This window comes from Telmatherina bonti (assembly GCF_933228915.1).
Source record: "Telmatherina bonti genome assembly, chromosome: 14".
NCBI classification, from domain to species: domain Eukaryota; kingdom Metazoa; phylum Chordata; class Actinopteri; order Atheriniformes; family Telmatherinidae; genus Telmatherina; species Telmatherina bonti.
Genome location: NC_136612.1, coordinates 25,914,180 through 25,932,058, shown reverse-complemented (window position 1 = coordinate 25,932,058; position 17,879 = coordinate 25,914,180). Strand labels below are relative to the sequence as shown.

Genomic DNA, 17,879 nt, shown 5'->3' with positions numbered 1-17,879 from the left:
CAAAAGTATCATATTTTAAAATGTGCCAACGTGTTTGTGCACGCGCTCAATGTGTGGAGAAACAGTTCTCAAACGGTCGCAAATTTCTGTCTTATAAAAGATTAAAAAGAAGAATTCCCGTAGAAAGAAGGAGTGACTTGTAAACATGTCCAAAGTATCTAAGAACTAGCCGATGTCTTGGTGGACAACACGCCTGTTAAGTGTGTCTGTTTAATCTGGAATAAAAGTTTGCTGCAGGAACAGAGGCTCCGCCTGCCATCAAATGCTGCCTAAAACATGTGCTTTGACTCTGCGTGTGTGCAGGAGAGACAGATGAGGGACGGATTACAAGACGGTTAACATGCGTTGGCAGCCGACACCTCGCCATGCCTCGTCACTGCTGACTAATATCACAGGTTATAACTGTACATTTTACCAGGCGCCGCTGCTGTTGATATAAATCGCGAAGCTGAATCTCCACCTGGAGCAGTGAAGTGTCTGGGAGGGGTTCATATTCAAGTTCAAAGCGGCACAAGACTTCTGGAACTGGTGGCATAGATCTAAGAGCTTGTGCTGCTCAAAGTAGTATATTAGAATAATGTGAACTGAAACAATTCAAAAACATGAAATTTGATAATATATAGTTTTCCATTTTAAGTGTTCTTCACAGTGCCTGAACAAAAGGAACCAGAGAAATTGTGTAAGAGTTGAATGAATTTTAACTGCTACACAGCTGAGGGATGTACTTCTGAACAATAGTTCATGGTCAGATGTGAAAGAATTTGGTAAAAGGAAGCTTCAATCCTTCCATGTTTGCAGCAACCTGTGAGAGATGGTATTCCAGAGCGTGATGGCCAGTGTCATCAAGTATGCTATAGTGTAACGGGGAGCAGTAACAACTCCAGGGATGTCAGTAGGATCAATAAAATGATCAATAAAGCTGGTAATATCATTGGACATAACCTGGAGACAACCAGACTGGAGCTATCTGAACACATTTGTCTTCATCATGGAAAATTCTTCACACCCACCACAGTATACTATAGAGTGTACTATGTACTATAGTACATATGTACTATACAGACAGAGACAGTTTTAACAAAAAAGAGAAAAAAAACCAAAACGTCTGTCCTATTTAAATTTCATCCCTTACAACCTTCCATGTGTGAGGGATGACCACATTTTTTATGATGTATAATTATTTTATTAATATTACATGATGACTGTTAAACTTACCCTGTAGTCCTTGATAAATTTTTGTGGATCCTCATTCAGATACACAGTCAAGCCTCTGAGGATGCATTCTCTTCTCACATCAATGCTGTCAACCTAATAATGAAATATAGAAAAGGATGCTCACACACAGACCAAACCATTAGGTTCAAAACCAACTGGCACAGAAAATGTCTTTAAAACTAACCTAGGTGCAAATGTAGGGGGTGGCTTTAAGTAGTCATATGATTTGAATATCTTTACTTGATATTCATTAGGCAGATGTCTGTCCTCTGTGTTACCCTATGATGAGACTGAAACTTTTATGGGTACACCCTGTCTGTTATTCATTGACCATAGGAGATATGAATCTTAACCTAGAAATAGCGTAGGATTATGTAAGCTAGAAAAATGGATGATCACTAAATGACACGGTCTGGAAAAGGTTACTTAAGGTCTACACTATACTGTAGTAGCCACATAAAGTAATTTCTACTTTTATCATAATTTCACATCTTTAACTGTCCTGATAATTTCATTGTGCTGAGATGCTGGCTCAATTACAATACAAGTTCTTATCTTGTATCTTGAAATGTAATGTTATAAAAATATCGGTGTGGGTAATTCAAAGTAATGTCCATATGAATTAATATACTTTTCTAAAAATATAGGTTGTATTATTAGGTTATAATATGACCTGTTTTACTACTCCTACCCATCAATGTAAAAAGAAAAAATAATGATCTCTCTTTAGCCAACTGTTAACTAATTTAGCTTAGATTTGGTCAAACCTAATGACATTTTAGTCAGGAATTTCTGGAATAAATTAACTGTCAATGAAACCATTTATCCAAATTATCCAACACCTAAATCCTACATTTGAAGAAAGCTGGCAATAATGATACACAAAAAACTGCAACCAAGTGTGTCTGGAAAACACATCCCATGTACTGTTCAAGTAGTGATAACAATGCACTAAAAGAAACATCAAGTTGTCTAACATACATCTCTTGAAGATTTATGTGGTTTGGTACAAAGATCAGCCACACAGAGCCTTAATATATATGCATGCAGAATATCGGTGAATAAAATGTTTAATGTAATGCAAAAAATAATTAGGTCAGACAAATTATTTTTCACTCCAATTTTAGGTTTCATAAATATTAACTGTAGCACTTGGTACCTGTTTTGTTGTAATTCTATGTTCAATAATTCTTTTTTGGTCTAAAATGACAAGAAGTGCAGACATTTATGTGCAACTGAGTTATCAACATGAAAAAAATGACAAGTTGGGGAGTTTCAATTAGTAATAATTGAGGTGTCTTCTTTGCTTACATATCTCTGATACTTAGTGACATTATCGTTATGAAATTCTGGACATCAAAACTTAAGTTTCCTGGCATGTTATCTTACTTGAGTCATTGGAACCATCATTGCCTTTATCTTCTTCCCAAGGACTCCTCCTTTTCTGGCAAACACCTTCATCAAGTTTTCCGAGTGTGCATCTAGTTGTGAGTAGAACTTGGACTGCAGTTCAACTGTGGTTATTCTCTTGAATTCTGAATTCACCTGAAATTAAACAAAAAAAAAGAATAATGATGGTCATGCATTTTGAGAAACAGTCCAACATTGTGTTTACATTATATTTACTTGCCTCCCTCACACTGAAGAGACCTGGCCACCTTGCTTTGAAACCCGCTACCATGGGTGCATCTTGGACCACCTCATGACGTCTCAGTGCAAAAGTCTTGTCCATCATGGCAGCTACTTTGTTTTCATTATTTCGGATGTTTACTTCGGACAGCAGATTGAGTCTTATCTGTTCCAAAGTCTCAGCTGATTCACCTGCTGGATATGGTGGACAGTAATTCAGTAATAAACCTTCCTCCAAATATCATCATCATCATCCAAACATTATTCATATTAAGCTATATTGTGCCTCAGAAATAAGTAGAACACAAAATTCTGCTTGCTTGGTTGTACATGCTGCTGCATGAGCAGGCAGCTGAACAACACAAGCTTCCATTGCCATAAAGCAAATGTTTCTGTCTTCACCACCCTGAAAACGCAGACATTCTTATCTATTTCTCGTGACTGAAGACCCTGACACTAGTTGGGGTGCGGTTCCCTTTGTTTGCAGATGTATTTATGTGTATGCCCCTTGTCTTTAAATAACTGCACAGTTTGAAGCGATCTATTTTATTTACATGACTGTGTGACATTTCTATCCCTACGTAGTCGCGTGTTTAACAATTGTTACAAACAGCGTTAATGCGCCTTGACCCACAAACACATAACACCACCCCATAAGTAGACAGCGAGCGTGCATCTGAAAATGTGTCGCATCAACCTGATGTTTCCAGAGAGTCGAAGATAGCAGCTGGATTATAGCCATAAAATATTAAGCTAAGATGAAGCGACAGGTGCAGCAAATAACTCCGCGTGTCCCGGTGGTTGCGCGGGGTTTCACCTGCCTTTTCCGTATATCATAGAAAATCTTCAGTGTTTCACTGCGTTACATCGAAAACCGTGTAAACTGTATCTCTCCATTTTCGTCTTAAAAGATTAAAAATACGTCTAAAAATGTCAACAACATGGTAAACTTACGAAACCACGATCATCTAACATAAATTGCACTAACATGTTGAACTAATTAAGCTAACTGTTGCGCCGCCCGTTACATTTTGTCGTTAGCATCACGGTGACCAACGGCTAGCTTCCCCCCCTCATTGTAAAGTCATAAATTCATTTACCAAATACTTAAATTCAGATGCACATGTATGTATAGTAAGGCGCGTTCAAGCATGGTAACACTTTTTAAATTACATAAGAGTAAGCTCACCTTAACCCTTACAAGTGCTCCTCAGGTTTGTCTGAAGGAAATGGCAGCAACGCACGCGCCGTCAGCTCTCCTTCCCTGAAGTTGTAATCTGATCTCGCGATAGTTTCCGAGATTATCCACGTCTGTATTTGAACTTGATTCCTTCAAGTTAGTTCAACATACATCAATTAAGTAAATATATTCTTGTAAAGTTTTAAGTAAGATGTATTCAAACTAATTATGTAAATCTTAAATCATATTTTTTTTATGTAGAAACTACATGTTAGAGATTAGTAACTTGGACAAACAGGCTGTTTGTCTTTTTTGAGTGTACATTTTCAGAATAACCTCTTTTAATCAAGTAGTCAGGATGAAATACAATCCAGTATTCTGTAAAAACCCTCGTGTATGTCATGAAATAACATGCCACTTTCCATGAGACCAATGGTCAAGAAAACATGACTCTCATTTTTGTGTGCTGGCATTTGATTAAAACTGACATTTTTCTTTGTCTGTTTTGTAGTTATTTTGATTATAGTTTTTTTTTTTATTCTAGATTTTACTTATTTTTGCTGAGCAGTATTTAATTTTAAATTGTACACTGTTGTTTTATTGTTCAGCACTTTGGGCAGCTGCCATTGCAAAAAAAAACTTGAACCTAAACTTGTTGTCGATGTTAAAATACCTTCTATAATATCTGTCAGTTGTTACCTTACAGATTTTATACCCAAATATATATGAACATATATTTTAAATAAAAGAAATTGTTTTATTTTACTGTAAAAGACCACTCAGACTTGCATATCTCAGTTTTTAGTGGAGTATTCAGCAACAATTGAGGAAAATGTGAATAACTTGAATAACTGCTGCTGTTTCTTTGTGGAACTCCATCTTCAGTGATACTGTCTGCCTAAGGCAGAAACGACCACAGCCAAGAACTTCTGCCAGGCTTCTTGGAAACCAGCAGTGAAGACGCTTGGGCCAAACTTGGCAGCGACAACCACTGTGATGCATTCAGCAAGAACCTAAAAATGAAGAAACCAATTAAAAACGTTGCACTAGGAAAATAATTTGCATCCCCATGAAGTTGTAACTTACTCTGAAGTTATCAGGATCCACGTGAAGCTTCTCAGAGTGCATCACGCTCAGGTTGGCATAGGCATTCTTGATGTTGTCCATGTTCTTCACAGCTGTTTCCAGCCCAGCCATCACTGTCTTTCCATGCTGGGCCACCTTAGTATTTCCCATTATGGCAGCTGGGTTAGACAGGTTGCCAAATGATGCGAAGTGTCGTTGAGTCCACGGATATACAATCAAAAGCCTGCAAGACGATAAAAAGAACTGTTACAACATACAAAGAAAGATAACCAGTATTTTATTTTATACCGAAATTAGATAAAGTACTACCTGGATAGAGCCTGGGATCCAATTTCACCGACATCGATACTGGACCACAGAGTGTTGATTGCGGTGCGCTCGGCATCTGTCCATTCAACCATGCTGACTGTTTACAAGCCTTTTCTGAAAGGAAAAATTAAAAGCAACTTCGCTGACCAGTTTGTCTCAGTACAAATACACGTTTCTGGCACCAATATTTATGCATCACTGCACATGCCACGCTCCAAACCAGGGGGTGCAGATTATTGGACAAGTCGCATCCGCTGATTTATTGACGTTGATGCCATGCGTCAAACGGAGTGCGTTATGCGTCTGTAATTTGGCAAAGAGCAAAGAAAACAAGTGCAGTGACCTCAGCTGCTTCAGCGTGTCTCCCCTAAAGACTTCAGTGTCCAAGGTTTTCATGAGTTTATATATTTTGAGATCACATTGCAATGTGTTTAGTGAGCTGCAGTTGTGGAAATGAAACGAGCAGCCCGACATAAACACTTTAAACTTTACAGTAAACTTGAAAACGTACTTTAAACTTGAAGCTTGCAACAAGTTTTCCAGATAATGTGTGACTTTGCTGGAAACAGTTAAAATACTTTACTTTTATCACACAAAACCCGCTAGTTATTTCACTGGAGCCACTTATTTAGAATGCGTAAAGGTTTTGACTACCATGGCTTTCCCTCCCCTCTTACCTGAATAAACAACAATAATTTAGCTAACAGTCAAATATGCAAGAGGCAAGTTTGTCGGTTGTAGTTGTAGATCTATCCACAAGACAGCCTCAGCGGAATTCCTGTAATTAACCGTCGTTACTTAGCAATTGCGTGATATTTAAGGTGTGGTAACTTTTATCTAATAAAACTTGCCATGAATTTTGGAAGTTTCGCTATCACAGGTTTGCCCTGGGCTGGGACCATACTAAGACATGGTACGTTTTGGTTTAATATAAACGCAATGAGGGGTTTAAAAACTGTCTTTTTTTATTCAGTGCTTTATGTAGAATAAAGTAAGTGCTGGTACTCCCTCAATGACTTGCTGTCAGTTTGTCATGTAAATACTGGACAAAAACATGGGTGATATTTATTTGTAGATCTATAAATTGATCTATAGATTAATAGTTTTATTGCACAGAAATGACACAAAAGAAACAAAAGTTCTAAATCAAATCCACATTTTCCAAATTCAAAGTGCCATGGAGACACTTTTATGAACTTCAAGCCTCATTGAAAAGTAAATACAGAAACTAAAAACTAAAAAAACTAAACTAAATAAAATGTTAATAAAAACGCAATGCAACATTTTTTTTAAACGCAGTGTTTTACCTCTACAAATATGCAATGATACTTTTATGTAAATTCGTGATATTTAGAAATTTTAAAATTTATTTTAATGTACTCTACAAAATGGTTATAAAATAACACATAATCATAATTATATTATGTAAATCCTCCATAAAATATAGCTGTATCATTTTCTTTTCCTATTCATCGCAAAGGCAAAGTTGCATAATTACATTACGTTCAATTGTATCATATTTATTTGTTCTCCAGTGAGTGGAAACGTATTGGATGACTCACTAACATCCACTGAAGTGGGTTATTTACAAAAATACCATCCTCAGAAAAAGTTATACATTTAGACGTATGTAGCTTATTACCAGACTAATTTAACAGAGTATTAATATTACACTTTTCCTTTGTGAAATGTGTTTTTCAGCGTTAGGCCTGGTCATGCCACTTCAGCAATATCATCTTATCTTTAATCTAGAAAAAGCTTCAAAAACTCTAAATACTGACACACTGTTAGCAGCATCTGACCTTCATTGTCTGGTGTAGTAAATGACTGTTAAGTTGTACTCCTGTCATCACTCAACTCTGCTCCAATTTGTGTCCACAAGCCCTTTTGGAGCCACGCTAACATTACAGCCAAAATAGTTTTTTTTCCTCCACCATTACTCTCATTCAAAGCACGTCCACTTCAATGTAGAAGCGAGTTAACAACGTGAAGCATGGTGTGATGTTGGGCTACAGAAAGCGCTGTGCATCCAAACCAGTCTTAACAGTGCATTTCTTTTGAGGCTTTTATGAATAGTAACTCGCCCCTCAATGGCCTAAACCAAAGGCAGCCACGAGTCTCTACCAAGGAGGACATGGACCTGGTGAGAGATTATTGGATAAAAGCTGAAGGCAATGCAAAAAAAAAAAATTGGCTGCTGAAGCTGTGGCTGGATATATAATTGATTTATATAAACTTGTGTTATACTAATTTTGATTATACCCTGTATGTGCTGGCATACCCACATACCAAGACCTACTTTTGCACTGGGGAGAGTTAAGTCCTCAGGCTGCACAGGTGAAGAAGCATGGTGCTTTTGTCATGGTAGCGCTGGGAATCTTTTCAGCCCTTTGAACAACCTCAGTGAGCTGTATATCTTTAAGGTTTGGTGTAGGCTATCCTACCAAGTTTAAGGTAACGAAAGCCACCAGTTCTGATAAAATGTAGGAACAACATCTTAGTTGTTGAAGAAAGAGTCTTGCCTACAAGAACTTAACATTTAAATGCTAAAGCACTAAACAATTTCATATTTTCTACCTCAATAACTCTTTTTAGTGGCTTTATAAACTTTGTGCAATGGCAGATCCCGAGTAATTCTGGTATTGGCCACAATACACTTCCATGCTTCACTCCAGAGGTTCAGGTCTCCACAAAAGCTCTAGCAGAACGTTTCTTTGTTTAAGCATACTTTTTATATTTGATGACGAGTTTATTTATGATGAAAACCTAACTATTTCTTGTTATTTACATGTTCTATTCTTCTCCCACACTGTGCACCTCTTCAGCTCCCACCCATTTAAAACGGTGCACCTCTGCACCACCAACCAATTGGATTGTGATTAGATGCGAACTGATAAGGAAGTTACACTCTATGAAGCAGAATTGCAGAGGGTTGAGGCTCTTTGTCTGGTGTCAAACTTTATTAACTGTTTATTCCGGGGGGGGGGGGCAAATACTGTCAGAAGAAGCTATGAGTAAATTGATATGAATAATGCTTATCAATTAATTAACTTGAAATGTTTTAGATATGGTTACAGAACTAAGACAAATGAGTTCTGGAGGAACTTTCTTTTCTATGTCTTGGCTTATTTATGAAACATGTAAGGGAATACACATGACTATGGTCCAAGAAAGAAAGAGAGAAAGAAAGAGAATGAAAGAAATAGTTAAACTTCAGCGCCCTCTGCTGGGGATCCTTATGCTGCGTTGACATGAGCCCTTTTCATCTCATTTTATTTAACTTAATAGGCTGAATCAGTGGCGTTGCCAGCCGGTTTTTCTGGGGCTTTAGCCCCGAATGTTTTGCATTTAGCCCTGGTAGCCAAAACCAGTGTAGGCCACTGTAGATGTCAAATGGATGGTCTTAAACTGATCTGCCACCATAGACTTAATATAAAAAGATGGACGAAGCCTCCGTGACATCACCCATAGGTTTCTAAAGAGCTGAATTGAACCTCAGTGGGCGGTTTCTACCATCGCCATCTTGGCAGGGGCATGCGTGTTGTCTTGCCCGGAAAACACAAATATGGGCAAAGAAGTAGAGCTGAGACGGCAGCTGTGAGTGTCATGGTGGATGATTGACATTGAGCGAACTCCGAGCTGCCTGTAGCTAAGAGCTTACTGAACTAACCTGGAGATAACAAGAGATAACAAGAGCTAACCAGCTAATGGAGGTAAGTGGGCTAAAGCTAAGTCACGTTGTTAACCTGCTATAAACCACGGTTTTTCTATGTTCTTCTTACTTGAAGTGGGAGATTAGGTACCTGTCAATCAAAATGACACGCCCCTTAATATGCAAATTTCAAGATTAAATTACTAAACTGTAAACATGTTTATTTCTGCTGTGAAGTTGGTCTTTTTAACATGGGAGTCTATGGGGATTCGCTCTGTTTTGCAGTCAGCTCCAAGCGGATAAGGGGGGAACTGCAGTTTTATGTACTTCCACATAGGTTTCACTTTTATCCGCCGGAGGTTGCTGCTTGGCTGCAACCCGCACTCTTCAGCCACAGGCTCACACTCACACACACACACACACACACACACACACACACACACACACACACACACACTAAAGCAATGCTACAAGCACACACACGCAGACACGGTGCTGTTTACAGCGCTGTGTTAACAGAACAGTGTGGCCTCTTTAATGGTCGAGCTGGAGAGAGGAGAGAGAGACACAAGCATGGACATCATATATGCGTAGACGCCTCATTGAGTGCTGGAGAGTGAACCAGTGTCGCCGCCATATTGGATGGGTGTCCGCTTTCGAGTCTTTCTGCAGAGTCAACGTAGTTTCCCCACATAACTGTTTTCTGTGGAACAATGTGTATATTACACTCAAACAAAACACATTTCTACATAACTGCTTGATAAATAATGTTAACACAGTGAGGAATCTACTAAATGCAAATGATAAATTTTACTCTTATGAGGTGTTTATGGAAAAATGTATTAATGCTTTACAAAGAGAGTTTTTTATGGCAGCCTAATTACCTCCGCCAAAGAGGTTATGTTTTTACCGGCTTGATTTGTTTGTCTGTTTGTGTTCAAGATAACTTAAAAAGTTATGGATGGATTTTCATGAAATTTTCAGGACTTGTTGGAAATGTGAAAAGGAAGAATGGATTTAATTTTGGTGGTGATCCGGATCACCATTTAGATCCAGGAACTTGGAGGTTTATGTTCTTTGAGTGTTTTTCTGGGTAACTTCTGAACTGCAGGGTTTTGATACAACACTTTAATTTCAGACTTTGTACAACTGCATCTCTATATTGATAAATTAAAAAATGTAAATAAAAGAAAGAGTCAACCATAGTCAAGAGATAGCCAACAACTATTACCATATTTTATTCAGCATAGGGTTGCAATGACCAGCGAAATATTGAAAGCAGATCGTGTGGAATTACATTTCACAAGGTTAAATAATTATTTATTTGACCAGATAAAAATAGATAGATATATCCAAATACATCAATAAGCAATAAAACATGAAAGTATGAAATTCATTTATACATTTATCTATATTGCAGCTACCTTATGTCTTAGTTAAATAGCATTATAAAAAAATATTTTAGCATAAAAGCAACATTTTTAATGTTTTACAGTGATCTGTATCATAACAATATCTCTGGTCTTTGTAACAAACCAAACTGTGAGAAAAATCAGGTAAAAATTCGTGAAGTTACTGTTGTGGTTTGGCCTAAATGCATTGTAGGTACGTGGGAGACCCATCCATGATGGAGGCGCCATTACACATCAGCTTGCATGGGCAGCGTGGTACAATGCATATGCCACTATGTATATGACAAATGCCAAGCCAGATGTTATCTCTTTTATGTTTATTCTTTTACTATTATTATTATTGTCAGTTAAAGAGACAGAAGACTATTTTAGAAGCTTTCAGGCAACATGAGTTTAGGGGTGTGTCAGTGTGTGTGTGTGTGTGTGTGAATGATGATGTGTCTATTTGTTTTACTGTTGTTTTAATATCTGTAAAGCACTTTGAATGCTTCTTGTATGAAAGGTGCTATACAAATAAACTTTGATTTGATTTGATATATATGATGTCTATCCTCCCGACAACTACTTCTAGTAGTTGACCAATCAGGCGCAGGCATAGGGCGGAGCTTTCTCTGTTCGCTTGTTTTTGGCAGAGACAGATCTGAGAAGATCAATACAAAATGAATGGAGGAGTTTGTGAAAAATGCTTGATTAGTTCTTCCCATTCTGGACTTGTATATTAAAATAAATTAGACTGAAATGTGCATAATATAGCCACTTTAAATTAATCTTAACTTCATCACTTAAGACACATACGCAAACTTTGTTCAGTTGGTGGCCACTCCACTTATTAGAAACAAATGAAGCTTCTGCATCTTAATGCACTGTCTTACATTTTGTTTTTCCTCTTCCTTTTTCTGTATCCAGGTTTAACTTTCTTCTCTGCATCTAGCTGCACTCTAGTGAACCAGCTGGTGCAGCTGTGGACTAACCCATTTAGCACAATTTTAAAGGGGTGATAGGGTGCTGGTTTATCACAGAATGTCTTGTGTCTGTGATAGTGAAGTTACACCTTCAACAACTCCTGATGGAAGAATGGGATATTATGCATGCCACAGCTCAATGTGACCTTCACCAAGAGGAGTTGGTGAAGTTATGTGGCCATGTCTGGATATACAGAGGCCTCTTGTAAAATAAATGAATTATATAAAAATGACTAATATAGCTACTCAAAACCAGTTAAAAGAAAAATAACAGGAGAATATTGTTGGGAGTTTATTTTGGTGGGGTAGAACCCCCTCAGATTTAGCTGTGTTGTTTACCCACAAAAGCATGATACTTTCAAGCTAATTCTTTGTAGATGACTAATCAGGCTTTTACACAATATACTGTAGCCTATAATAGCCTACAACACCAGTTATTATTGAAAAGGAGACAAAATAGATCAAACACAAATGTCCTTATTTTTTGTGCTGTTTATGTAGTCTATTCGAATTTGACCCCTATTTTTTGTTTTGGTCTTTTTTGTTAGTCCCAAATAAATTAGGCTACAGCTCAGTAGGAATATAAAAAGTTCCTATGCAATATTCAGATATCTCACACTACGATAGTTAAGAGGAAGCTCATATATAGCTTCCCTGTGTTGTGTTTAAACAGAAAAAAAAAACAGCATACAATATATATGTATACTACATACATATTTTGCATTCATGCATTTATTAAGTAGAGCAAATTCATGCATCTTCATCTTTTTGTCCTGCTGTTTATCGGTACTTCTCAGCCAGGGCCAGGGCCAGAGCAGCCAGAAACTTGTCCATAGCCACATGGACCTCAGGGGTGAAGTCGTTGGGGAACATGATGGCCATGACCACAAGGATGTTGTGGGAGAGAATCTGACAAAAACAGATAATAAGACATGTTATAACTACAGATGTTTCCTTTCTGCCAGGGTTTCCCCCACTCTGCTGTAGCTGTATGTGCTACATAATATCCCTACTTGAATTGTTATTATTTCAACCACAGAGAGCAGAACAGTGAGCTATGATAAAGTCGTTTTATTTTTTAAAGTGAAAAACAAAAGCATAAAAACAGAACCACAAACAAATGTTCTAATTAATATTGAGCTTGCATATTTTTATAGAGCAAATTTTTAGAGAATATTATTTTAAAAACTGTGGGGCACCTTAAAGTTGGCGGGGTCAACTCGCAGAGTGAAGGCATGGAGCTCACTGAGGTTCAGGAGACCTCCAGTCAAGTCGTCAATCTTGCCCACAGCCTCAGCAACTCCATTCATCACAACCATTCCATGTCTCTTCACTGGGGCAGAGTCGGGACTCAAGTCCTTCCAGTGGGAGAAGTAGGTCTTGGTCTGAGGGTACACTATCAGCATCCTGAGCAAAAACATGAAAACCAGTTAAATAAATAATTAAATAAATAAATCAGTCAAAGTCAAATCGCATTTACCTGCCAAGTGCATCTTTGCCAATATCCTCCGCCTTGGTGGCCGCCTTGGTCCAGAAGGCTCTGACGGCGTCCTTGTCCTTAGCAGTAAGGCTAGTCATCTCTACTTTAAATTTTTGTCGAGTGCAGCAACCGGTGAAGCCCGTGAGGGTTTTATGCCTGAAACAGAGTACAGACACACCCAGAACCGCCCACAAGATAGGCACTGTTAAAGTTCAACACAAGCTGCATCCAGTCAGCTTGTATCAGTAAACCAATTCTTTCTGTAGTGACACTGAAGAAAATTTATGGCCAGAATAGCACAAGTCATAAATTAAAGAAAATTAGCATATAGGCCTATTAAATAATGATTTGGTGGCAGGGAAATATATAATTTTAGCAGATAAGCTATTCCTAAACAAATTACTCAATCATTTTCCAAATATGATGACTACACATACTTGTGTAGTTGATTCCAGGGCCTGAATGTGAGTGAAGCAAAAAACCCTCTAGTAAGCAAACATCCAGAAAAAAAAAATGATTTAAAGAAATTTGCAAGTTGGAAATTTGCCAATGCAAAGTGATTATCTTTTAGTTTATACATGTGTTTTAAATGCTTATCTACGCTTGACGACCAGATCGCCAAAGCTGAGACATGAACTGAAAGGTCTGCTACAGGCTATAGACACACTATATTTTTAACAATGACCAGATAACTGAAATAATCTCATATCAGCTTTAATATGCACTTTGATAGCAAACTATAAGAAGTTATACAGAAAACAGTTTTTCTACCAACATTCCTCTAATATTTTACTTATTTCACTTTATTTGTACTGTAGCTATCCCTATGAGTGGCTATTCAAAAGTCTACCCACACCAGAGCAAATCATTTTTCACTCTTCTTTTTATATTAATTTATTGAATGAAGTAGCTTTACCCCACTGTTTTTTTTCTTCTATTTTACTCTTTTTTTCAGCATGATCATTTATCTTTGTCTTAACAAAAGCCATAAACTGTCATATAACAAGTGAGATTCATTGAGATTAATAGGAAAAACAAGTTTCATTTAGCAGCTTGGACATCGTCACAAGTCAGAGTAGCTTAAATTTGCACTAAAGTGAGTAGATTCCTTTTATGAAAAAGTTTTATTGCTCACTATGATGCACTGCCTTTTTCTCAACCAATGCTTTATAAAGCTCATCTTTGTCAAGAATTACCCTGATTTGCTCAGTTTTAAAAACAGCACAAATAGTCTGTTGTCATTCATTTTACTTATCCTAAATAAATTATTTTCTGAAGACTCAGAAGGCTTTCCTTTAAACCTAATTCTTGGATTACAGAAAAGTTAGGAGCTGTGGAAACTGGTCAAATGGACAGACTTTGAATGGTCCATCACTCTGGACTTTTCAAAGTAAGGTATTCTTGGTACTGTGTATGGACATTGACTATCTACCACACTTCTGCCAGTTTGTAGGAAATAAACCAATTCATTTAACATTAATGTTTCCTGAGATTTCTGATTGCACTGACTCAAATATATATATATTGTTTTATCTGTTAAAGACAAAGACAACATCCAAGAGTGTACGTAAAGACATGCATGCACTTTACTCCAATAAACTACTGATGGACCCGCACAGTTTTAAGGTAAGACAGTATGAAAGAGTGATGCCCATATCCATATTTATTATTTCAACAATAGATGTTTTTACTGGTGTGTAGTGTGGCTTTTTCCTGACATTTGTGCTTGCTGCTTAGAAAGGTAAAATTTTTCAAGCGACTCTCAGACACTTCAGAAGTTCCTGCTGAAATCCTTTAACAGCTTTCAAAGGGGAACTTAATTTATGTTCAGGCTTATCTTCAAGAATTAGAGCTACTAAAACTGTTTATTAAACTAAATCTAGTTCTTAGGTCTAGTTTTAATTTATTGAATAACAATTCACAAAAAGACACAAGAATAAGAAAGAAACTGGGTTATAGTCAGCTCTTAAGGCCTAAATTTTCTCAGTCTTAACTTAGTTTCCTTTTATCAGGTTGGTCACAAACACCTGAAAGAAAGCGTGATCAGTTCACTTGGACAGTCATATGTGGACAGAATTAATTCAGCTGTAAACAAAGTGAATTAATTTTTTTTTTTTACAGTCACTTGACACTTTATTGGGGCAGAATCGGGGCTCAAATCCTTCCAGTAGGAGAAGTAGGTGTTGGTCTGAGGGTACATATTCAGCATCCTGCGCAAAAATATGAAAACTACTTCAAGAGAAATATGAGGAATTCAAACTGTAAATTCATGAATTGATAGGTCAAAGTTTAATAAAGTTTGCCAGTTTTGAGTGTTACTTACCTGCATCATTATTGGTGCATCATTACCAATGTTCTGTGCACTGAAAGCTACTTTGACCTAGAAGGCTCTAACAGCACCAGCTTGTGTGAGACATTAAACATTTTTTGTTTCTGGACGTGCTTCAACCAGCATATTAAGTTTCAATGTGTTCACACTGAAAATTGGCATATTGATATGATGGGCTCTTAAATCATGTTGGCCAGGAGATTTTAAAATTTTTTAAATTTATCTGAAAAAAAACAAACAAAAGAAAAAAAAAAAAAAAAAGCCAAAACAAAAACATTAATTTCCTATAAAAATGGAAAACGTGTTGATGTCAGAGCTCGGATGTAGTTAAAATTCAGGATTATTATACTGCATAACAAATGAAATTGTAAACCTAAAGGACTGCTGGTTCAGCCTAAATCTAAGTTCTTCAATCAAGTTATATTAAAAGATTTATTTGGAAACCTCCCAGCTGGACCAGTAAAGTCATTTTCTGCTTTTCCTGCCAACATGACCTGCATTTCAGAGTCTTATCTAAGACACTCACCGTAGTTGCTTGGGTGGATCCACATATGGTAAAAAAGATAACTCTTTTCCTAGTTCAACTGATGGGTTTGTTTTTAAGTTACCATCTTCAATACATTTACACTTATGTATATATTTATAGATGTATATGTACACACACACACACACACACACACACACATATATATATATATATATGTACACACACACACACATACACACAGACACACGTATGCATACATAAAATGGCAGCTTAAAAATGATAGATTTTGTTTATTTGTTTGTATTTGTTTGAAAGTTTATACTCATTATCCCCTGCATAAATGTCTGCAAATTCACAAACAATTTAAAACAATAATTTAATTACAGGACAAAGCTATGTTTTAAATCCCTGTCTCATTTCACCAACATCTGGTAGACAAAAGGTACATTTTAAAGCTACCTAGAGCAGAAAACACCAGCAGCAGTCAAAGGCCATCTAATATTACAATGCTCTCAAGAACAAAATGTGAGTCCAAAATCTTTGGTTAATTAATCAAATGAATGCATCACTTTGTTTTCTACATACCACCAGGGAATAATTAGGTTACAAACAATAGTTGATGATCACAATTTCACTGAATTGTGACTTGATGTCCTTGAAGAACCTTAATTTAGTTACTAAAGTACAGTTAAATCATCAAATACAGAAAAAAAAAAACAAAAAAATGTGGGGATTGGATCATTGCCAAGGTATTTTTCAATAAATAGTTTAAGTAAAGAATATATTTACTGTCTGTCTCCTCATGAACTTTGTAGAGTAAGAGGTTAGATTTATTTAGCATTAAGAAGTAAGCGGTTTTAATGCTTATAACAGAAAACAAAATTACATGTTTAGTTGTTTCTTTCCAGAAGGTTTAAGATAAGTCACAACTGATCTCATTCTGGCTGCTTCACTGCCACAGAAAATAAAGGTTAACTAAATTAGCACTCTGGGTAAGTGAGTTTTTTTTTTAAAAACAGCTGGATCCCTTTGAGCTCTTTGACACGGATCTTTGATCTTAAACATGACGCAAGTATACATCTAAAGACTTAAGGCAATGGATCCAGTTGTGGGTTATCTCTCCGACTCCTCCCAAAGAAGCAGCTGTCTGAAGAGACCAGATGCTGATGTGACGGTGTTTATCTTAGAGATTGTGACTACTGTCAGCTTGCTACAAATGACGTATTGCTGTTTGGGAAAAGAAGTCAAATAATTGTGAAGTCACTGAATCAGGCTACCATTTTTGAGGAACACGGCTATTTTATGTTCTAACACTGGAAATAGTAACTATATATTAGCTATTCTGCGCCACTGGCATAGGGACTCAATCATTTCTTTAAACTTCTCAAACACAGAGGCTTTACCAGAGAAATATAATCATATTCCCCTGTTTTCAATGGCAGCATCATTTTCTCTTAACGCACACACAGTGTATACAGATCCTATTTTTTGTCTTTTCACCATACTTGGAATTACTTAATCAAACATTTTCAGTCTCTGTCTTTTGCAAACTTTAAAATGATGCAACCATATTATCCATCACATATCATTCATATCCATTTAATACAATTCAGGGTTGCAAATAACTCATACCAGTTGTTGTCAGAAAAGAGACATGGCATACCCTGGACAGATCATCAGCCCATCGAGGAGTCAAATAGTTCACTCCTAAGGTCTATTTAAAATTTCTAGTGAACTGAACATGCACTGAAGTACTTGGAACAGGTGAATTAGACTAAGTCAGTTATTTATTATATATCCATTTAGTTCCCATTATGAAAAAAGGAATTGTAACAAGAAAATGTATCTTCTAAAGCTACTTTGTACCACTGATGGGACACTAGTATAGAGTTAAAACTCACTAAACAGATTGTTTTGGGATGCCCTCTAGTGTAGCTTCTGTAGTACGCCCCTACTCAGTGATCTTGAAGTGGTTTATTGGACAAATCTGTAAGCACCCAACTGCAAAAATTATAATCAATAAAAATGATAATCAATAAGAAACTCAATCAAAAAATTGTGTTTCATTTTTATTAATTATATTCAAAAATCCACAAATTAGAAGAGACACAGTCTAGAATTGTACACAAACCATCAGA

General features: G+C 36.7%; 3 protein-coding genes across 3 annotated transcripts in view; all 3 read right to left on the bottom strand.

The window, feature by feature from the left end:
• Positions 1–4,071, bottom strand: part of LOC306764907 (uncharacterized protein) — a 5,781-nt gene extending 1,710 nt beyond the window's left edge. The window contains exons 1-4 of the mRNA XM_079252205.1: positions 4,034–4,071; positions 2,846–3,039; positions 2,605–2,760; positions 1,216–1,308 (exon numbers count right to left, since the gene is read on the bottom strand). Of these exons, the coding sequence (XP_079108331.1) occupies positions 1,216–1,308; positions 2,605–2,760; positions 2,846–2,950 (354 nt within the window). The 5' untranslated portion in view covers positions 2,951–3,039; positions 4,034–4,071. The remainder of the gene's footprint in view (positions 1–1,215; positions 1,309–2,604; positions 2,761–2,845; positions 3,040–4,033) is intronic.
• A 746-nt stretch (positions 4,072–4,817) lies between these two features.
• On the bottom strand, positions 4,818–5,567 carry LOC306765958 (hemoglobin subunit beta-A-like). Its single transcript, XM_079253505.1, has 3 exons — positions 5,420–5,567; positions 5,111–5,333; positions 4,818–5,037 (listed from the first exon to the last, which is right to left on the bottom strand). The coding sequence occupies exons 1-3, from the start codon at positions 5,509–5,511 to the stop codon at positions 4,906–4,908; spliced, it is 447 nt and encodes a 148-aa protein (XP_079109631.1). The 5' UTR covers positions 5,512–5,567; the 3' UTR covers positions 4,818–4,905.
• Positions 5,568–12,225: 6,658 nt separating this feature from the next.
• On the bottom strand, positions 12,226–13,023 carry LOC306765217 (hemoglobin embryonic subunit alpha; the record flags this gene model as incomplete). The annotated part of the gene is made up of 3 exons (XM_079252614.1): positions 12,226–12,354; positions 12,645–12,852; positions 12,926–13,023. 3 exons carry the CDS (start codon positions 13,021–13,023, stop codon positions 12,226–12,228), a joined length of 435 nt encoding a protein of 144 aa, XP_079108740.1.
• Between the last annotated feature and the right edge of the window lie 4,856 nt (positions 13,024–17,879).

Excerpts from the sequence above, each read along its gene's own strand:
- LOC306765958 (XM_079253505.1), bottom strand. The coding sequence starts at position 5,511 with ATGGTTGAATGGACAGATGCCGAGCGCACCGCAATCAACACTCTGTGG. Across the intron at positions 5,334-5,419 it reads GGATCCCAGGCTCTATCCAG|GCTTTTGATTGTATATCCGT; the intron begins GTAGTACTTTAT and ends ATCGTCTTGCAG. Across the intron at positions 5,038-5,110 it reads TGGATCCTGATAACTTCAGA|GTTCTTGCTGAATGCATCAC; the intron begins GTAAGTTACAAC and ends CTTCATTTTTAG.